The sequence below is a fragment of the Diaphorina citri genome, unplaced genomic scaffold, assembly GCF_000475195.1.
Source record: "Diaphorina citri unplaced genomic scaffold, Diaci psyllid genome assembly version 1.1 scaffold1389, whole genome shotgun sequence".
NCBI lineage: Eukaryota > Metazoa > Arthropoda > Insecta > Hemiptera > Psyllidae > Diaphorina > Diaphorina citri.
Genome location: NW_007378815.1, coordinates 60,572 through 83,391, shown reverse-complemented (window position 1 = coordinate 83,391; position 22,820 = coordinate 60,572). Strand labels below are relative to the sequence as shown.

Below are 22,820 nucleotides of genomic sequence, written 5' to 3'. Positions count from 1 at the left end.
ATATTTGTAAATGTAATTTGTTTATTTGCATCATTTTTTGCATATTTGCATTTAAACATTAAAATCAGACTGAACATTGCAGGCGCCGCAAGATGATTTGCGCTAGGTCGAGGGTTCGATTCCCGCCCGGGGCGGATTTTATCCGAAACAGTCTAAAATACCCCTTCTGATAAACAAAGTTGAAATTGGACTTACGTACTACACCATACACCCATGCTTCCCATCACCAAGTCTACCAATGGGTTAATATAAACTTAGATGTTAGTATGTCAGGTATGGTCATCATAGTTGGACCATTTTGTCTGATTGTGTCCACTACAATTTGGGGTTGTTTGGTTTGAATATAATCTCTAGAATCCCTATATACCCCTGTTCTATCGACATTGCAACTAATAACTAATGAAGTATATAATAGGTAGGTAACTACAAGTACCTAAGTATTCAGCCTGCACTTTGATCGGAAAATGAGGATATAATAATAATATGTAATAATAATAATAGTGCTTATTTATACTGCTCGCATTGGACTGAAAAGTCCCTTTACTCCAGCAGTAGGTTAGTGAGCCAGGAGAAGTTTTGAGGTTTGCGATCAGCAGATGGATTGATCAGAATGTTGATCAGACTGGGTCTGGTTGTTGTCTGGAAAATTAAACAAATACCAAGAATAATATAATAATAGTGCTTATTTATACTGCTCGCATAGGACTGAAAGTCCCTTTACTCCAGCAGTAGGCTACTACTATTATTGTGGTCAAATTCTCAAATTATATTGAGGGTAAAATTCCATACCTCGGCTGGGATTGAACCCACGCCCTCCTGTTTACCAGGCGAGCGCCTTGACCACTACACCACCAAGGTAGGTACTACACCACCGAGGTAGGTAAAGAAGGGGATCTCTTAGAAGTTACCTCAGAAGTTTGTGTGAGCGGTGTGTCATAAGGAGTATTTTTTTCATCCGAATCTAATGAATCCATCGAATCCAGATTCAGTTTGGAAAAAAAAGCGTTCTGAAAATCCGAGATCAGTCAATGGGATTAAAAAAAAATAAAAAAAAAGAGGTTTGACAGAGGGAACTGTAACTGCTATGGTCTTATCGTCCCGAAATCGAAGAGAGAAGGAAGACAGGAGAGGAGAAAGCCAGCCGTTCCGAGAACGAACATTATCCCATCAGGATAAAATCCGCCCCGGGCGGGAATCGAACCCGCGGCCTAGCGCTTACAAGGCAGACGCACTACTAACTAAGCTAACTAGGCTGGCTGGGATTTTTTTTTTTTTAAAGCCCCTATCCCTATAGTGTCTGTTTGTTTTTACCTGTAAACACTTCTTCATAGCTTGCTTAATCTGAGGTACTGTAGTACAGAGATAACCATCATGTCCAAACACAGCCATCATCTTCTCGTAACGTAGACTAGGACCTAGCGAGGTGGGGGGACTCCTGGAATAGATAAATAGGTAATAGATCAGTTGCGCTTACTTGGGTGATATTTCAAAGTCATAGAGCAGGAAAAATGAGGACCAACGGAATTTTTCTTTTTCCTCTACGACTTCTAGATACCGAGATAAATCGATTTAAGAAATACCGGTAAATCGTGAAGTTTGACGTCACGGCATACGCTCTCGTAGGCGATGACGTCATAATTCTTGACTCCCGCTTCGTTTGTTTATGCGCAAGCGTTTCTGCGCATTTTGACATGAAATCTGACGTCTCAACTCTTTGAACTTTTTCATTGGAACGGCAATTAACTGAATTTTCGACCTTTTAAAGTTACTTTTTCGGAGTTTTGACCTCAGATTTGGATTTTTCACAACTTTTTACGTAGGAATCGACCTTTTATTAATAATATTTTCCCAATTGCAACTGCTCCATTGACCCATTGTTGAAGTTGAAGATTATGGAAAACCTTCGAATCTGGAAAACCTCCGGATAATAAAATAGGACTATAATTTCGAGAGACCGAAAACGGAGACCTCAGTTCTGGGACTCCAAATTTCAAGGAGCAATGTTCCTTGATCTTATAAACTCATGTACCTAATTTCATCAAAATCGGACCAGACAATCGCGAGTTATAGCGGAAAAAAACATCTAAACTAAATGCAAAACGGTCGAGTTTAAACATAAACCTCGCTATCGTTCGGTCAACTACTTACACAGTAGTAACCTCGCCACTCTCCACAATGGATGCATAGGTCGTCTCGTCAAATCCCCCATAGATTCCATTGTTATTCACAATCACCAGGATCACAGGTAATCTATAGCGCACCAAAGTTAAACATAAACCTCGCTATCGTTCGGTCAACTACTTACACAGTAGTAACCTCGCCACTCTCCACAATGGATGCATAGGTCGCCTCGTCAAATCCCCCATAGATTCCATTGTTATTCACAATCACCAGGATCACAGGGAGTCTATAGCGCACCAAAGTAAAACATAAACCTCGCTATCGTTCGGTCAACTACTTACACAGTAGTAACCTCGCCACTCTCCACAATGGATGCATAGGTCGTCTCGTCAAATCCCCCATAGATTCCATTGTTATTCACAATCACCAGGATCACAGGTAATCTATAGCGCACCAAAGTAAAACATAAACCTCGCTATCGTTCGGTCAACTACTTACACAGTAGTAACCTCGCCACTCTCCACAATGGATGCATAGGTCGTCTCGTCAAATCCCCCATAGATTCCATTGTTATTCACAATCACCAGGATCACAGGTAATCTATAGCGCACCAAAGTAAAACATAAACCTCGCTATCGTTCGGTCAACTACTTACACAGTAGTAACCTCGCCACTCTCCACAATGGATGCATAGGTCGTCTCGTCAAATCCCCCATAGATTCCATTGTTATTCACAATCACCAGGATCACAGGTAATCTATAGCGCACCAAAGTAAAACATAAACCTCGCTATCGTTCGGTCAACTACTTACACAGTAGTAACCTCGCCACTCTCCACAATGGATGCATAGGTCGTCTCGTCAAATCCCCCATAGATTCCATTGTTATTCACAATCACCAGGATCACAGGTAATCTATAGCGCACCAAAGTAAAACATAAACCTCGCTATCGTTCGGTCAACTACTTACACAGTAGTAACCTCGCCACTCTCCACAATGGATGCATAGGTCGTCTCGTCAAATCCCCCATAGATTCCATTGTTATTCACAATCACCAGGATCACAGGTAATCTATAGCGCACCAAAGTAAAACATAAACCTCGCTATCGTTCGGTCAACTACTTACACAGTAGTAACCTCGCCACTCTCCACAATGGATGCATAGGTCGTCTCGTCAAATCCCCCATAGATTCCATTGTTATTCACAATCACCAGGATCACAGGTAATCTATAGCGCACCAAAGTAAAACATAAACCTCGCTATCGTTCGGTCAACTACTTACACAGTAGTAACCTCGCCACTCTCCACAATGGATGCATAGGTCGTCTCGTCAAATCCCCCATAGATTCCATTGTTATTCACAATCACCAGGATCACAGGTAATCTATAGCGCACCAAAGTAAAACATAAACCTCGCTATCGTTCGGTCAACTACTTACACAGTAGTAACCTCGCCACTCTCCACAATGGATGCATAGGTCGTCTCGTCAAATCCCCCATAGATTCCATTGTTATTCACAATCACCAGGATCACAGGTAATCTATAGCGCACCAAAGTAAAACATAAACCTCGCTATCGTTCGGTCAACTACTTACACAGTAGTAACCTCGCCACTCTCCACAATGGATGCATAGGTCGTCTCGTCAAATCCCCCATAGATTCCATTGTTATTCACAATCACCAGGATCACAGGTAATCTATAGCGCACCAAAGTAAAACATAAACCTCGCTATCGTTCGGTCAACTACTTACACAGTAGAATATTATTTGGTATTAATATAAATAATATTTGGTTCTTGTTTCAAAGCTGACCCACAGAACTTACAAATTTATCATGGCTGCTGAAACCCTCTAAGTGATTTTTTTTAAGAGGTTTTGACAGAGGGAACTTTAACTGCTATGGTCTTATCGTCCCGAAATCGAAGAGAGAAGGAAGACAGGATAGGAGAAAGCCAGCCGTTCCGAGAACGATCCCATCAGGATAAAATCCGCCCCGGGCGGGAATCGAACCCGCGGCCTAGCGCTTACAAGGCAGACGCACTACCAACTAAGCTAACTAGGCTGGATAGATGGAATTGTAACAACAGAGGTTTTACCGTCCCGAAAGCGAAAAGGAAGACAGGATAGGAGAAAGCCAGCCGTTCCGAGAACGATCCCATCAGGATAAAATCCGCCCCGGGCGGGAATCGAACCCGCGGCCTAGCGCTTACAAGGCAGACGCACTACCAACTAAGCTAACTAGGCTGGATAGATGGAATTGTAACAACAGAGGTTTTACCGTCCCGAAAGCGAAAAGGAAGACAGGATAGGAGAAAGCCAGCCGTTCCGAGAACGAAACTTTACCTGTCGATTAGTTTGGCATTTTAGTTTCAACTCCTGCCACCAGGGTGAGGTAGCGCTGAAACTCCAGTTACGTTGAGTGTGGGAGAGCATTTGTTTGAGCTGTTGTACTGTGAGTCGTACGTCAGATTGTATAGCCACTGCAGCTTGGACACTATTGTGAAGCTCTTCCGCGTTCAGGTCTACCTGGAAAGCGAGAAAATATATTCAGATAATTCGCCACTTTTCCGGTAAAGTGACGAAAGCGCCAATCATTAAATCTTCGCATTTCTCATTCTGCTGATAATAAAAAAAAAGGCTCAGCTGGGAATCAAACCCGGGACCTCCGGAATGTAGGCTTACTGTGATACTCATTCGACCAAGGAGGGTTGATAGATAAGGTCTTATCGCCCCGAAAGCGAAGAGAGAAGGAAGACAGGATAGGAGAAAGCCACCCGTTCCGAGAACGGACCTTATATTGGTGGGTAAATTGGCTCCACTTCCTACTCAATAGACATTGTTTCTGGGGTAGGTACTTCATTAGTTTGGGATCTGAGTAGGTATCTAATCATTTTGTAAGATGGACCTTGTTTTATTTCATAGATAAAGTAGGTATTGCCCTTTTGTGTATAGGTATGAAAATGGTACCCCCTTATTTTAGTAGTAAATTCATCAGAGTTTTGGTACTCTTGACATTTATTTTGTTGATGACTTAATAGTTCATCAGGAAAAGCTGTTTGATTTTTTTGTTCATAAATATTTTTCTCTTAAAAAATACTTTTATATTTATTTTGTTGTCTTGTACAAGTATGTACCTACCTATTTTATTATTTCCTTGAATTAGTTTATATTTTCTGAATTTAAATTGTTGTTGAGTGGATAACAGGGTTTGTTTAACATCTAATACCTACTTTTTGAAGTTTTGTTACCTATTCAACAGCAGTTTTGTTCCCCTTTTTTTTCTCTCTCTTGCTTTGAGTAATTAACTTATGTATCCTTTTTGTCATAAATTATTATTACCTATTTTTTAATAATGTTTTTTTTTTTTTGTAATGATATTTTGTTTAATAATATCTGCCTATCTTATGGATACTAATTTGTCGATAGAATCAAAAATTAATTAATTTATATTTTTGACTGATTATTAACCCTGCAAGGCATCTCTTGTGTTGAAGGCTTAACCCTTCAAAGTTGGGGGTGTTTGTTTGAGCTGTTGTACTGTGAGTCGTACGTCAGATTGTATAGCCACTGCAGCTTGGACACTATTGTGAAGCTCTTCCGCGTTCAGATCTACCTGGAAAGCGAGAAAATATATTCAGATAATTCGCCACTTTTCCGGTAAAGTGACGAAAGCGCCAATCACTAAATCTTCGCATTTCTCATTCTGCTAATAATAAAAAAAAAGGCTCAGCTGGGAATGGAATCAAACCCGGGACCTCCGGAATGTAGGCTTACTGTGATACTCATTCGACCAAGAAGGGTTGATAGATAAGATCTTATCGCCCCGAAAGCGAAGAGAGAAGGAAGACAGGATAGGAGAAAGCCAGCCGTTCCGAGAACGGACCTTATATTCCAAGTTATCTAAGCTGACTCGTGTGAAGATTTAGAAATAAAAAATAAGGAAAATTCTTGTATCATGACTATTTTTGGTTTTTTTCGTACACTACACACAGATAGTATGGTAACAGATAGTACAAACAGATAGTATGGTAACAGATAGTACAAACAGATAGTATGGTAACAGATAGAACAAACAGATAGTATGGTAACAGATAGAACAAACAGATAGTATGGTAACAGATAGAACAAACAGATAACAGACAGTAGGCTGGAGCTCCATTTCTAACCAACCTGGATAATCTTCACGTTAGATTTAAACCGGGGCGCGCGGCCAAAGTGTAGTATCCAATTGAGTCTGGCGCCCAGTAGGAGTACTAGGTCTGCATTCTGGAGGGCGTGTGTTCGAGCCGCGGATACACAATTAGGATGAGCATCGGGCACCACACCCTTACCCATGGGGGTGGGTAGGAATGGAAGGTTGAATGAATTGACGAAGGAGAGGAGCTCGGTTTCTGCCTGAGAATATGCAGCGCCTAGAATAATAGATATTATAAATTATAATGTCGAAATATACGTTGATACGACAAAAATAAGCATAATTAACTATTAATAATAATAGGAGTAACCTATGTAACCTAGTGGGTATCACACTAGGTTTGCATGCCGGTGGTCCCGCGTTTGTTGAGGACCTTATCCTGCGTCTGATTCCCGGCGGGGTCGAAGTTTTCTCGACTCTGTGTTTGGAGTTCGGGGTGCACTCAGCCTCGTAACTCTCGCGAGGACAATCGACTTGCTACTTTCTGAGTCATCACCTATCTTTACAGCTTCAACCTCTTCCCAACAAGGACGTTCTAAGCAAGATAAGCAAGCTGCTCCCTCCTACTCCTTCTCGCCTCCCTCATCTGAAGTTAAAATGTCTTCTCAAAATAAACAAATTAATTTTTCTTTTGGTTCTCCTCCTTCTACCTTTTCGCATACCCTTCCTGCTCCTAGGCATACTACGGGATGGGCATGCTACGACACAGGCCACAAGCGTCTAATGTAGCGGTTGTTCCATTGCTACGAAATAAAAACGGCGGAGGAACACTCATCTTTTTAATTTTTTTTTTTTTTAATAGAGTAGCGACCAGTAAGTCCCTTTACCCCAGCAGTAGGCTTATACTATTTGAATAAGCAGTAGGCTTATACTATTTGAATAAGCAGTAGGCTTATACTATTTGAATAAGCAGTAGGCTTATTCAAAGGTGCCTATGCCTGCCTCTCATCTGATGGTAGGCTTATTCAAATTCTCAAATAATTTTGAGGATATCATCCCTTACCTCGGCTGGGATTGAACCCACGCCATCATTACAGTGAGAAATTAATCTTAGAGCTTCGTTCGTTTCGTTTACCTTACTCATGGGAAAATAATTCATACATAAAAGTACATTCGTAATATTCGTATGCATATAGAATTGTGAGAATTGTCATATCTACTTGATTCAGACATTGATAGATGAGACTGTGTGTACATGTATTCAATGTGATTCGACTCGGAAACTGAGGTTGCTTTATTATTTATTCTATTTAATTAATTTAATCAGTGAAATCGCGAGATACCTATGCCTATCTCTCGTCTAATAGAATATTAAAGCCTTGACATGAGGTGTACCTATATGTAAATTGTTGAACTGCAAATACAAGTCTATCTCAGATACCCAGAGTTCTTATGTCCAGCTCATAAGGAAAAAAATCCATTAATAATATAAGAGTAATGAATAAATTACTCAATTCCCCAGACTTGATTTCTTCTTTGTACCAATTCAACAGTTTTTGTTTTCGCCAGCCTAGTTAGCTTGAAGGATCTGCCTTGTAAGCGCTAGGTCGCGGGTTCGATTCCCGCCCAGGGCGGATTTTATCATGAACATATAAAGTTCGTTCTGGGAACAGCTGGCTTTCTCGTATCCTGTCTTCCTTCTATCTTTGTTTTTGATACGACAAGACCTTAGCAGTTACAGTTTCCTCTATCAAACTTTTTTTTTTTAATTTCATTCTATAGGTTTTTTTTTAAGTTTTGTTTTGATGATTTACCTTTGCCAATGATCACAAGGGGTGCTTTTGCTTCCAAGATGAGTCGTGATGCTTGTTTCAGTTCTGCTATGCCAGGCCAAGGTAGTGTTGGTTCTAGTACTTTTGGTGCATAGTACAAACAGATAGTATGGTAACAGATAGTACAAACAGATAGTATGGTAACAGATAGAAGCTGGCTTTCTCCTATCCTGTCTTCCTTCTATCTTTGTTTTTGATATGATAAGACCTTAGCAGTTACAGTTTCCTCTATCAAACTTTTTTTTTTTAATTTCATTCTATAGGTTTTTTTTTAAGTTTTGTTTTGATGATTTACCTTTGCCAATGATCACAAGGGGTGCTTTTGCTTCCAAGATGAGTTGTGATGCTTGTTTCAGTTCTGCTATGCCAGGCCAAGGTAGTGTTGGTTCTAGTACTTTTGGTGTGGGCACTAGTGCACTCTGGTTTATCCGTTGAGCTAACAAATTGGCAGGGAAGTCCAGATAACTCACACCTGGAGGAAAAAAGTAGGGGAATGGTTAGAATAGTTGTCTGGTAAGAAGGAGGTCATGGGTTCAATACGTGAAGCCAAGACTGATTTGGAATGTTTCAGAAGTTATTTTTATTATTATTATTTTGTAAAAAAAAACTTACCCCAGGCCCTGGGGTAAGTTTTAGGGCTTAATTTTAAGGGGCAGGGTTCTCACTTACATGAGCTGTTTCAGCCAACCACTCAAATTTATTACTGGACTGCCCAAATTATGTGTTGCAAAAATGATATTGAATTCACACTGAATCTCTTGTGTTTCAAGGGGAGTTAGAAGGATTCAGGAATTGACAACATTATGACCCTAAATATCTCACCAGGCTTTCCGAATGTGCTCAGTCTTACAGCTTTCTCTACATGTTGGCCAATCAGATGAATGTTGGGTGGTCGAGCACTGTACTTGCAATAGGGGCGAGCCAACTCAACCTGAGGACATTCCTGGAATCCTCCGATACCCTCGTGATCCTGAGCACATGAACCACCAATTACCAGCATCGGCCTGGGAAGAAGAGAGAATTCTAAATAACTATTATTGGAAGGAGAGTAATTTCTAGATAACTATTATTTTCCAAACCCTAATGGTACCAACAGTACCTACACCTTTTCTTTTCTCCTAATCTGATTGAAATTCTTTGCATTTTTTTTTTTTTTCAACCCAAAAATGACCACTAGCACATGATTTTTAGGCAGAGATCTGTTCAAAAACCTTCAAGTAAAAGAAGAATGTAAAAAAAAAAAACAATCACCAGCAATTGATCTGTGCATTGGCCATTCCACCAAAGGTATGCAACAATCCAGGTCCTGACACAACAAGGCATACACCAGGCTTCTTAGTCAAATAGCCGATAGCTTGAGCAGCGTAACATGCAGCCTGCTCATTTCTCATGCCAATGTAGTGGATACCTTCCTGCTGACATGCCATGGCCAACTCGATGACGGGGATTCCCACAATACCAAACACATACTCAATACCCTGTAATTATAAGGAGAAATGGAGAATACAATGGTAATGAAGTTTGTATTACTTAAAGGTGTTGCAAAATATTAATTTTATAGGTAGATTTTTCTTACCTGAAACTTCAGAGCCTGAGCTATGACTTGATTAGCACTCAACTCTTCATCATAATCCTCAGACATGTTGCTGATAACAAAGTTGGAGTGCAAAATCTACTGATATCAGTGATGGCCACCTGTGGTGTCAAAGAAAGTTCTCTGATTTGAATGGGGTAATAGCTGTTGATAAGATAGAGGGAGTTCAATTTAAAGAAGAAATAGTGCTGAAATTTTCAGGATTCACAGGAACCAAGTCAAATAAAACATAAGTACACTATCAACTACACATCACGATAAAAAGAACTTTCAAAAGCTTTTCGCTTTTCCATGGAAACTTTTGCCTTATCAGTTTTTTTTTCTGATAAAAAGATTTTTATTTATTGATTTTTTTCGTGTGATCACATTGGATCAAAATTTGATCAACCAATGAAAAGACTCGAATCCGGTCAAATGATCGCGTGGAAAAAAATCAACTTTTGATTATACGAAATACCGCGAAATTTCAAAAAATGCAAAATCGAAAATTTCTTTTTTTTGCTGCAATCAGCAACCCTTTTTTGCTTATGCGCGCGAATTTTTTGAAAAAGTTTACTACCTGGGGACAGAAACACTGAAAAGTAAATTTGGTGCTGTGGCTTTTGCCGGTGGCCTATTTTTTCAGTGATTTTCACCCATAAAAATTGTTGAATTTATACCTTTTTTTGATAATATCTAACCATGCATAGGTCGCCTCGTCAAATCCCCCATAGATTCCATTGTTATTCACAATCACCAGGATCACAGGGAGTCTATAGCGCACCAAAGTCTCCAGCTCCATGCCTGAGAACCCGAACGCTGAATCTCCCTGAACACATACAACGCGTTTACCAGGGGCGTAGTGGTTACAGTATAGGGCAGCGGCTAGGGCAAAGCCTAGCCCTACACCCATTGTACCGAACGTACCCGCATCTAGACGATGGCGCGGTAGATTGTTCAGCAGCAGGGATCTGCCTGAGGAATAAGAAAAGCAAATGAGAATAGACCTTATAGACTTTATGCATCGAAAACATACCGGTAAATCTCATTTGTAAATGCAGTTTCTTTGTGTTATTATATCACAACTTTGGTGCTCACTGCAGCATTATAGGATTTTTCCCAATATCTCAATAATCCTAACATTCTTTTGGTGTGGGCACTAGTGCACTCTGGTTTATCCGTTGAGCTAACAAATTGGCAGGGAAGTCCAGATAACTCACACCTGGAGGAAAAAAGTAGGGGAATGGTTAGAATAGTTGTCTGGTAAGAAGGAGGTCATGGGTTCAATACGTGAAGCCAAGACTGATTTGGAATGTTTCAGAAGTTATTTTTATTATTATTATTTTGTAAAAAAAAACTTACCCCAGGCCCTGGGGTAAGTTTTAGGGCTTAATTTTAAGGGGCAGGGTTCTCACTTACATGAGCTGTTTCAGCCAACCACTCAAATTTATTACTGGACTGCCCAAATTATGTGTTGCAAAAATGATATTGAATTCACACTGAATCTCTTGTGTTTCAAGGGGAGTTAGAAGGATTCAGGAATTGACAACATTATGACCCTAAATATCTCACCAGGCTTTCCGAATGTGCTCAGTCTTACAGCTTTCTCTACATGTTGGCCAATCAGATGAATGTTGGGTGGTCGAGCACTGTACTTGCAATAGGGGCGAGCCAACTCAACCTGAGGACATTCCTGGAATCCTCCGATACCCTCGTGATCCTGAGCACATGAACCACCAATTACCAGCATCGGCCTGGGAAGAAGAGAGAATTCTAAATAACTATTATTGGAAGGAGAGTAATTTCTAGATAACTATTATTTTCTAAACCCTAATGGTACCAACAGTACCTACACCTTTTCTTTTCCCCTAATCTGATTGAAATTCTTTGCTTTTTTTTTTTCCCAATTACCAGCATCGGCCTGGGAAGAAGAGAGAATTCTAAATAACTATTATTGGAAGGAGAGTAATTTCTAGATAACTATTATTTTCCAAACCCTAATGGTACCAACAGTACCTACACCTTTTCTTTTCTCCTAATCTGATTGAAATTCTTTGCATTTTTTTTTTTTTTCAACCCAAAAATGACCACTAGCACATGATTTTTAGGCAGAGATCTGTTCAAAAACCTTCAAGTAAAAGAAGAATGTAAAAAAAAAAAACAATCACCAGCAATTGATCTGTGCATTGGCCATTCCACCAAAGGTATGCAACAATCCAGGTCCTGACACAACAAGGCATACACCAGGCTTCTTGGTCAAATAGCCGATAGCTTGAGCAGCGTAACATGCAGCCTGCTCATTTCTCATGCCAATGTAGTGGATACCTTCCTGCTGACATGCCATGGCTAACTCGATGACGGGGATTCCCACAATACCAAACACATACTCAATACCCTGTAATCATAAGGAGAAATGGAGAACAATGGTAATGAAGTTTGTATTAAAGGTGTTGCAAAATATTAATTTTATAGGTAGATTTTTCTTACCTGGAACTTCAGAGCCTGAGCTATGACTTGATTAGCACTCAACTCTTCATCATAATCCTCAGACATGTTGCTGATAACAAAGTTGGAGTGCAAAATCTACTGATATCAGTGATGGCCACCTGTGGTGTCAAAGAAAGTTCTCTGATTTGAATGGGGTAATAGCTGTTGATAAGATAGAGGGAGTTCAATTTAAAGAAGAAATTGTGCTGAAATTTTCAGGATTCACATGCAGGAACCAAGTCAAATAAAACATAAGTACACTATAAACTACACATCACGACAAAAAGAAGCTTTTCCTTTTTCCATGGAAACTTCTGACTTCTGCCTTATCAGTTTTTTTTTCTGATAAAAAGATTTTTATTTATTGATTTTTTTCGTGTGATCACATTGGATCAAAATTTGATCAACCAATGAAAAGACTCGAATCCGGTCAAATGATCACGTGGAAAAAAATCAAGTTTTGATTATACGAAATACCGCGAAATTTCAAAAAATGCAAAATCGAAAATACCTTTTTTTGGTGTTTTTTTTACTATACAAAAACCTGTTCATCATCATCATTTTACTGCAATTTTTTTTCCAATATTAGGTAATTCTTTCTTCAATCAAGGTAATTCATCTGTGTGGCTATTTTATTTCAATCAAGTTCAAGCTTTACTTTTATCCTTCCCTTTGAGGGTACAGTCAAAATCTCAGTTATTGCTAAAATGAAGCTTGTAATGATTTCAGCAGTTGATAAGGGGGCCAAATTTTACAAACCTTTTTGAACTACAAATCAATCAAATAATATTATTGGATGATATGTTTTACAACTCCATGCATAAGGAAGGAACTCAGTGAATTACAAAGTGCTTTGTAGAATAAGCCCTTGGTACCCCTTACCTTTTAAGTTTTTTTTTTTTTTTTTTTAAGAGGTTTGACAGAGGGAACTGTAACTGCTAGGGTCTTATAGTCCCGAAATCGAAGAGAGCAGGTAGACAGGACAGGAGAAAGCCAGCCGTTCCGAGAACGAAACTTTACCTGTCGATTAGTTTGGCATTTTAGTTTCAACTCCTGCCACCAGGGTGAGGTAGCGCTGAAACTCCAGTTACGTTGAGTGTGGGAGAGCATTTGTTTGAGCTGTTGTACTGTGAGTCGTACGTCAGATTGTATAGCCACTGCAGCTTGGACACTATTGTGAAGCTCTTCCGCGTTCAGGTCTACCTGGAAAGCGAGAAAATATATTCAGATAATTCGCCACTTTTCCGGTAAAGTGACGAAAGCGCCAATCATTAAATCTTCGCATTTCTCATTCTGCTGATAATAAAAAAAAAGGCTCAGCTGGGAATCAAACCCGGGACCTCCGGAATGTAGGCTTACTGTGATACTCATTCGACCAAGGAGGGTTGATAGATAAGGTCTTATCGCCCCGAAAGCGAAGAGAGAAGGAAGACAGGATAGGAGAAAGCCACCCGTTCCGAGAACGGACCTTATATTGCAAGTTATCTAAGCTGACTCGTGTGAAGATTTAGAAATAAAAAATAAGGAAAATTCTTGTATCATGACTATTTTTGGTTTTTTTCGTACACTACAAACAGATAGTATGGTTGTATGGTAACAGAGAGAACAAACAGATAACAGACAGTAGGCTGGAGCTCCATTTCTAACCAACCTGGATTATCTTCACGTTAGATTTAAACCGGGGCGCGCGGCCAAAGTGTAGCATCCAATTGAGTCTGGCGCCCAGTAGGAGTACTAGGTCCGCATTCTGGAGGGCGTGGGTTCGAGCCGCGGATACACAATTAGGATGAGCATCGGGCACTACACCCTTACCCATGGGGGTGGGTAGGAATGGAAGGTTGAATGAATTGACGAAGGAGAGGAGCTCGGTTTCTGCCTGAGAATATGCAGCACCTGGAATAATAGATACATAATAAATATAATGTCGAAATATACGTTGATACGACAAAAATAAGCATAATTAACTATGAATAATAATAGGAGTAACCTATGTAACCTAGTGGGTATCACACTAGGTTTGCATGTCGGTGGTCCCGCGTTTGTTGAGGATCTTATTCTGCGTTTGATTCCCGGCGGGGTCGAAGTTTTCTCGACTCTGTGTTTGGAGTTCGGGGTGCACTCAGCCTCGTGACTCTCGCGAGGACAATCGACTTGCTACTTTAATAGAGTAACGACCAGTAAGTCCCTTTACCCCAGCAGTAGGCTTATACTATTTGAATAGGCAGTAGACTTATACTATTTGAATAAGCAGTAGGCTTATTCAAAGGTGCCTATGCCTGCCTCTCATCTGATAGTAGGCTTATTCAAATTCTCAAATAATTTTGAGGATATCATCCCATACCTCGGCTGGGATTGAACCCACGCCATCAATACAGTGAGAAATTAATCTTAGAGCTTCGTTCGTTTACCTAACTCATGGGAAAATAATTCATACATAAAAGTACATTCGTATGCATATAGAATTGTGAGAATTGTCATATTAAACTTTAGTGCAGGTAAAATACATGTTCTATCCAATAACCAACTAGCATGTACGTACATTACATCTAGAACAAAATTTCTAGGTGGTTGGAATTTCATTTGGCTCAGTATATATATCTCTAGTAGCGCGGTCAAACTTTCTTGACTTGGCGGGGCGGAGCGCTACCGCACTCCTTAATACCTACTACTTCCTCTCCCTTCTGGAAGCTATCTAACTCTACTTTTTTTCTGCAGATGTGATGCTGTTCAATTTAAATTGACAAGATCTCAAAAGAAGCTACTCAAAAGATTCAACCATTACCTAGCAACTGGAGAGAAAATGAAGGGACCTTCCACTGTGAAGTATCATGATAGAAATGTTACTTCGGGTAAGTTTTTCCTTAGTATAAGAAACAAATAAAAGAAAAAGAAAAATGGAAACTTTTTTGAGAGGAAAGAACTTGGATAATTGTCATTTATGATTATGAATTTTTTTTTGACAGATATGCCCACTCTATATCAAATAATATTATTGGATGATATGTTTTACAACTCCATGCATAAGGAAGGAACTCAGTGAATTACAAAGTGCTTTGTAGAATAAGCTGTTGGTACCCCTTACAAAATATTGACAAATAAACCCACTTGGTATGGTAACTACCTTTAAAAATTAGTTCTTTCTTCCCTTCAGGTTGTGTTGCAAAACAAAAGTTTCAATGAATAACTCAGAGCGGAGCATTGTTGAATTCTTCTCCAAGAGTGATGGAAGAAGTTGCGGATACTGTAAATCTTCTTCCTCAAGTTGCTCACATGGTAAGGTTAACCAATTGTTTTATTATTTTTCCATGTTACTATCGTAACTTTTACTGCAGACTACCATTCCAAAAACAATCAGGACACTTCAAAATGTTGTACAGGGGACAACTTACTTGAAGGTCCAGTTTTATTCAGTTAAAAAATCTTTAAATGTGCCACCTGTGGTGTCAAAGAAAGTTCTCTGATTTGAATGGGGTAATAGCTGTTGATAAGATAGAGGGAGTTCAATTTAAAGAAGAAATTGTGCTGAAATTTTCAGGATTCACATGCAGGAACCAAGTCAAATAAAACATAAGTACACTATAAACTACACATCACGACAAAAAGAAGCTTTTCCTTTTTCCATGGAAACTTCTGACTTCTGCCTTATCAGTTTTTTTTTCTGATAAAAAGATCTGTTCGCACGGTTCGCATAATCGCATTTCACAAATTTTATTTATTGATTTTTTTCGTGTGATCACATTGGATCAAAATTTGATCAACCAATGAAAAGACTCGAATCCGGTCAAATGATCACGTGGAAAAAAATCAAGTTTTGATTATACGAAATACCGCGAAATTTCAAAAAATGCAAAATCGAAAATACCTTTTTTTGGTGTTTTTTTTACTATACAAAAACCTGTTCATCATCATCATTTTACTGCAATTTTTTTTCCAATATTAGGTAATTCTTTCTTCAATCAAGGTAATTCATCTGTGTGGCTATTTTATTTCAATCAAGTTCAAGCTTTACTTTTATCCTTCCCTTTGAGGGTACAGTCAAAATCTCAGTTATTGCTAAAATGAAGCTTGTAATGATTTCAGCAGTTGATAAGGGGGCCAAATTTTACAAAGTTACTTTGCACTACACTTTGAGGGTACAGTCAAAATCTCAGTTATTGCTAAAATGAAGCTTGTAATGATTTCAGCAGTTGATAAGGGGGCCAAATTTTACAAACCTTTTTGAACTACAAATCAATCAAATAATATTATTGGATGATATGTTTTACAACTCCATGCATAAGGAAGGAACTCAGTGAATTACAAAGTGCTTTGTAGAATAAGCCCTTGGTACCCCTTACAAAATATTGACAAATAAACCCACTTGGTATGGTAACTGCCTTTAAAAATTAGTTCTTTCTTCCCTTCAGGTTGTGTTGCTAAACAAAAGTTTCAATGAATAACTCAGAGCGGAGCATTGTTGAATTCTTCTCCAAGAGTGATGGAAGGAGTTGCGGATACTGTAAATCTTCTTCCTCAAGTTGCTCACATGGTAAGGTTACCTAACCAATTGTTTTATTATTATTATTTTTCCATGTTACTATCGTAACTTTTACTGCAGACTACCATTCCAAAAACAATCAGGACATTTCAAAATGTTTTACAGAGGACAACTTCCCTGAAGGTCCAGTTTTATTCAGTTAAAAAATCTTTGCATGTTCTCCTTGAAATTCTTTATGTTTTACAACTCCATGCATAAGGAAGGAACTCAGTGAATTACAAAGTGCTTTGTAGAATAAGCTGTTGGTACCCCTTACAAAATATTGACAAATAAACCCACTTGGTATGGTAACTACCTTTAAAAATTAGTTCTTTCTTCCCTTCAGGTTGTGTTGCAAAACAAAAGTTTCAATGAATAACTCAGAGCGGAGCATTGTTGAATTCTTCTCCAAGAGTGACGGAAGGAGTTGCGGATACTGTAAATCTTCTTCCTCAAGTTGTTCACATGGTAAGGTTAACCATTTGTTTTATTATTATTATTATTTTTCCATGTTACTATCATGACTTTTACTGCAGACTACCATTCCAAAAACAATCAGGACACCAAAATGTTGTACAGTGGACAACTTACCTGAAGATCCAGTTTTATTCAGTTAAAAAATCTTTAAATATTCTCCTTGAAATTCATTTTTTTTTTTTTTTCATACCTATGTACCTTCCTTGATGATAACCCCCCTCCCCCCCCATTGAATTACCCAACCTACTTGAGAAAAATGTCAATACAGTCACAAGATCTTGTTTTGTAATGTTTCTTTCATTATCAACAGGAATGTGGGCCCATAGTCTCAATGTACATGATTATCAGAGTCTTATCGATAGAGGCTGGCGGAGAAGTGGCCATTATTGTTACAAACCTGTCATGAATGAGACCTGTTGTCCTGCATACACTATCAAGTAAGTTACACAGAGTATTCCAACAAAATCCAAAGGCATATTTATTTTCTGGGATGTTTTATATATATATATCTCTAGTAGCGCGGTCAAACTTTCTTGACTTGGTGGGGCGGAGCGCTACCGCGCTCCTTAATACCTACTACTTTCTCTCCCTTCTGGAAGCTATCTAACTCTACTTTTTTTCTGCAGATGTGATGCTGTTCAATTCAAATTGACAAGATCTCAAAAGAAGTTACTCAAAAGATTCAACCATTACCTAGCAACTGGAGAGAAAATGAAGGGACCTTCCACTGTGAAGTATCATGATAGAAATGTTACTTCGGGTAAGTTTTTCCTTAGTTTAAGAAACAAATAAAAGAAAAAGAAAAATGGAAACTTTTTTGAGAGGAAAGAACTTGAATAATTGTAATTTATGATTATGACTTTTTTTTTTGACAGATATGCCCACTCTACCATGTATACCTAGCACTAAGACAATTGATCCTGATCATAAAATGGAGGGAGAATCAACTACCAGTGAATCCTCATCGTCAAAATTGAAACGTAAGTAATTGAATGACTAATACCTACTTGGGAAAAAATCCATGAATTCTTGTGTCTTTGTCTTGCTGGGGGACTTTTAACTAATACTTTTTTTGTGTTACAGAAGATACCCAGGAATCAGCATCATCTATTGGACACAAGTCACATGAACCCAAAACATCTTCTTCTTCTTCTTCTTCTTCTTCACAGGTAACTACCAGTGAATCCTCATCGTCAAAATTGAAACGTAAGTAATTGAATGACTAATACCTACTTGGGAAAAAATCCATGAATTCTTGTTTCTTGTCTTGCTGGGGAACTTTTAACTAATACTTTTTTTTTTTACAGAAGATACCCAGGAATCAGCATCATCTATTGGACACAAGTCACATGAACCCAAAACATCTTCCTCTTCACAGGTTACTAGTTCACAGGTTACTAGTAAGTAAATCATCCTTGCAGAGATGCACTGAAAATTCTAAAAAAAAAAAAAAAACTAAATATTGTAGGTACCTACATACTTTGAGAAAGATATTTTACCAGGGAAGTCTCGAATGTTCCTAGACTTTGTGAGGCCCTTATATCCCTAGGAAGAGAATTCCACAAATCCACAGTCTAGCTACTAAGCACTGATACATAAAGAGGACCTCCTGTTAAACTGTTAGCATAATGAGACAATTTGTTTTAAGCTGACAGTCTAAACTAAATTAAGAACTACTTACTTGTACATTTTAAGAGTTACCATACACCTGAGTCCTGTGTCCTGAATTTACCTTGACAAATATATAGATGTAGATCTGTCCTAGGACAGGTTTCAACACGACGTTCTCCACTTTTCTCAACAAATATGCTATTCTATTCCAGGTTCAGGTGAGAAAGTTCCAAGCCCAAACCCCTTGACTTCTACAGCTGGGAGCAGCAAATCCAAACACCTGAGAATAGAAAGAAGAAAGCAGACTCTCCTGAGTCGTGGTTTATCTATGGATCAAGTCCTGGCCACCATGCAAGCTTCCAAACTGAGGAGAGCAACACGGGAGAAAACTCTGGAGGATTTCATTCACGTCAAGTTACCAGACAATGCAAAGCATCGTTTAGAGGTAAAGTCTTTACACTAGTTGGTTTTGTCTTTAGCTGCTGGTAAACTAGGTAAAGCTGCTTGTGAACGCCTCAGGTAAACTAGAAAAACGATAGATTGAAGATTCTGTAACTTTGTGAAGGTCCATCTTGACTAGGTAGGTTGAAATGATAAACATAAACACTGAAATGATAAACACACTACACACAAAATAGTGAAGAAGTATATGTTTATCATTTCAACCTACCTAAACTAGAAAAACTTATTGACATTACTGCTTACCGTCTAATAATGTCAATACATAGGATGTCTAATATGAACCCAACCAATAATAGAAAAACCTAGTTTACCTAGGGGCGAAATAAATAAGCTAGTCCTTTTGCTTTTATTTCGATATTAAAATTAATGACTCGTGTATAACATCCGTTTCATTACTTTTATTTTTATTATTACTTTCATTATTGAATGGCCGTCGAATGATTTTTATTATTTTCATACTGGAGTGAAATCGCATCAGCCCGAACTAAAAAATTATTCAATTAAATAATTTCACGCTTATCCTATTTTTACTCTCACTCACATGTCAGAGAGAGGGAGGAGGAGGAGGAGAAGGAGAAAGAGCAGAAGAAAGAGGAGGGGAAGAAAGAGGAGGAAGACGAGAAGAAGAAGAATAAGAAGAAGAAAGAGGAGGAGAATAAGAAAGAGAAGAAGGAGGAGAAGGAAAAGAAGAAAAAGAAGAAGGAGAAGTAGAAGAAGAAGAATAAGAAGGAGGAGAAGAGAAAGAGAAGGAGGGGGAAGAGGAGGAGGAATAGATAAACATCTACAAAATTGAAGAATTTTATTGATAGTTTGCACACAGAAAATTGATCTTTTTTCTACCTACCTCCTTTTCTTTCTTTTTCTTCTTCTTCTTCTTCTTCTTCTTCTTCTTCTTCTTCTTCTTTAAATGTTTCATTTCAAAGATGTAATAAATAAATACCTAAATGTTATTTGAGATAAATTTTTTCATGGATAATTTTAAAGTTAAAATGAGATTCTATTTTATTTTAGTATTTTCTAGTTATTTTTCATTACCTATATATCTTGTTCTATAAAATAGATACCTACCTAGATATTTTATTAAAATGACTACCTACAATTTTATTGTTGGGTTGACAGAAGATATTTTACTGTCTCTTGTTTTATTATTGTCTTCTGTCTTATTACTCTCTTTTGTTTGATTTTATGTTATTTGTTATTTCGAAGAAAACAAGGAAACAAATACTTAATACACTCTTGAGGGGGAAAAAATAGAGGCAGAATCACACAATAAAGATAGAGTTGGCATAAAATAAAAGTAACTCTATAGACAACCAAGGATACTAGGGTAAGTGTACCATTTATTCGCCCACCTAAAAAACGTACCATCTATTGGCCCACCTGTGGGTCTACGCCACATAAGACATAAGTCTGAACTGGACAAACTTTTTCAAGATCCAATTTCATCAAAAAAAAGGGCTTCAAGACTGCTATCGAACCAGTGCTATTCCAAAACTGTAGTCATAAAAACAAAAATTAGAAAAATAAATGTGGGCAGGTGGGCCAATAAATGGTACGTTTTTTAGGTGGGCGAATAAATGGTACACTTACCCTATCTTGTAGACAACATGAGCTTAGCTGGTACAAAGAAAAAAAAAGAGGTTTGACAGAGGGAACTGTAACTGCTTATGGTCTTATCGTCCCGAAATCGAAGAGAGAAGGAAGACAGGATTGGAGAAAGCCAGCCGTTCCGAGAACGAACATTATCCCATTAGGATAAAATACGCCCCGGGCGGGAATCGAACCCTCGGCCTAGCGCTTACAAGGCAGACGCACTACCAACTAAGCTAACTAGGCTGGCAGAAAAATATTCAAAAAGGCTATCAGAACAAAATTGTCCCGAAATTTTTGCACTCCAGTGTGATAGGTAGGTACAAGAAATATTATTTGTAGTACATACAAGGGCCCTGAAGTAATGTCCAATATATCTGGTTCCAGGGCCCTCCTCTCTAACCCTCTCCTAAAATTCCGACTTGAGCGTTCCCAACACATCCATAGGATGTGATTTTCGAGATAGATACATCTTTTTGGCCATTTAGGTGCTGGGTCAACACGAGAACACCAGAAAGTAACCCGTTGAAATATTTGCAATCGAAAATCGAGTGCAAATTTTTGTCGAACCCGGGACCTTCTGCATGGCAAGCAAGCGCGTTACCACTGGACCAACCGTGCCCCCGTTGAAATGAAAGCTACATATTGAAAAGAGACGACAAAATGGAAGTGAGGGGGAGAAAAGGGCGAGGAAGACAGAGGAAAAGGTGGAAGATTGTGTGAACAAGGTTGAGGTATCCATACAAGGTACGAGAGAGGAAAAAGTATTTTTACTTTTTACTTTCTATTTTTTTGAATTGATTCGACTAATACAGTGGTTCTCAAACTTTTTTTCATGGCGCCCCCTTTGGGCATATTCTCATTTTTTCACGCCCCCCCCCTACCTTACGTACCCAACCCCTTGGTATATTATTTTTACCTATGGATTTTATGGAATAACAAAACGAGAATTTGAAACTTTGAGATTTTTTTTATATTCAAATAAGTAGGTTACCTATTTATAGGTTTTATGAAATGACAAAACGGACCAACCTCAGTGGCTCAAGCAGTTGGCGCGGGAGGAATTTCAGAACAGGAGGTTTATAGAAAAAGCTCGCGCCCCCCTGATTTGTCTCCACGCCCCCCAGTTTGAGAACCTCTGGACTAATAACTACTTGATTTCACAGCTCCGTTTAGTTCAGTCGAGTCCGCCGAGCAGTTTGTTTAAGAAAACATTCAACCTCGTGGTGGACGTATACCGACGCTATCAAATGTCCGTACACGGTAGTGCGCCCGCCAAGTGCAATTCGGAACAGTTTACGCGTTTCCTGTGCAATTCTCCACTCCAGGTATTTCCCGTGTCAATGGAGACATGATGAGGCAAATACTGTGGGGGTGAAACCGTCGGACCCTGGTTCCTTTTTAGAGAGAAAGATTTGTGATAGTTTCTTCCTTCCTAGAGGCATTTCAGAGATTCTTGTGTTGGTGAAACGGTGGATCCTGGCTTCTTTGTTAGAGAGAATCAAGATTTGTGATAGTGTTTTCTCCTTCCTTTCTTGGCGACTTTTCGGAGATTCCTGTGTTAGCAGAGAACTGTTGTACTTTGCCAAAATACGTAGATATTATACGCCAAACTAAAAAAAAAAAAAATCCAGATAATCTTTCGGAACTGACAGTATCAGTCGACGAACGGGCGAGTGAATACATGCCAACCAGACTATAAACCCACTTGACACTTGTTGAGTTTGGAACAAGGCAAGCCTGCATGCTAGGATCTGGACTGGGTGGACAAATAGACTCGCTTTTTGTTTACCTTAAATAAAACAACTTACAATAATACGCCCGACTCCGTGGTGATATTATTTAAAGTTATTATTATATGTCGTCTGTGTCTTGCTCTTAGAGAGACAGCTCGATTCCTCTTTTCTGCATTTCATAGAGGTTTTTATTATGGTTTTTAGTGTAAAGTAACTACACTATTTTTTGCGAACCTCCTTCTCTTTTTTCCGTGTCTTTTCCTTCTTTACCTACCCCT

General features: G+C 38.7%; 2 protein-coding genes across 5 annotated transcripts in view; one reads left to right on the top strand and one right to left on the bottom strand.

Moving 5' to 3' along the window:
- Positions 1 to 540: 540 nt before the first annotated feature.
- LOC103515657 (2-hydroxyacyl-CoA lyase 1) lies at positions 541 to 12,494 on the bottom strand. The gene is made up of 20 exons (XM_026828276.1): positions 12,151 to 12,494; positions 11,832 to 12,058; positions 11,236 to 11,417; positions 8,386 to 8,562; positions 6,294 to 6,535; positions 4,457 to 4,649; positions 3,949 to 3,964; positions 3,719 to 3,820; positions 3,562 to 3,663; positions 3,405 to 3,506; positions 3,248 to 3,349; positions 3,091 to 3,192; positions 2,934 to 3,035; positions 2,777 to 2,878; positions 2,620 to 2,721; positions 2,463 to 2,564; positions 2,317 to 2,407; positions 2,149 to 2,282; positions 1,312 to 1,435; positions 541 to 639 (listed from the first exon to the last, which is right to left on the bottom strand). Exons 1-20 carry the CDS (start codon positions 12,214 to 12,216, stop codon positions 541 to 543), a joined length of 2,469 nt encoding a protein of 822 aa, XP_026684077.1. The 5' UTR covers positions 12,217 to 12,494.
- Positions 12,495 to 12,687: 193 nt separating this feature from the next.
- Positions 12,688 to 22,820, top strand: part of LOC103515653 (arginyl-tRNA--protein transferase 1) — a 21,146-nt gene continuing 11,013 nt past the window's right edge. Inside the window, exons 1-9 of one of the 4 annotated variants that reach the window (XM_026828273.1) lie at positions 12,688 to 12,760; positions 15,302 to 15,423; positions 17,454 to 17,580; positions 17,770 to 17,903; positions 18,019 to 18,123; positions 18,227 to 18,312; positions 18,522 to 18,528; positions 18,967 to 19,199; positions 21,973 to 22,134. In XM_026828273.1, coding sequence (XP_026684074.1) covers positions 15,327 to 15,423; positions 17,454 to 17,580; positions 17,770 to 17,903; positions 18,019 to 18,123; positions 18,227 to 18,312; positions 18,522 to 18,528; positions 18,967 to 19,199; positions 21,973 to 22,134 — 951 coding nt within the window. In that variant the 5' untranslated portion in view covers positions 12,688 to 12,760; positions 15,302 to 15,326. Of the gene's footprint in view, positions 12,761 to 15,301; positions 15,424 to 16,015; positions 16,112 to 16,556; positions 16,679 to 16,976; positions 17,135 to 17,453; positions 17,581 to 17,769; positions 17,904 to 18,018; positions 18,124 to 18,226; positions 18,313 to 18,450; positions 18,529 to 18,966; positions 19,200 to 21,972; positions 22,135 to 22,820 lie in introns of those variants that run through there. The other 3 variants (XM_008480589.3, XM_026828274.1, XM_008480588.3) reach the window with 3 other exon arrangements.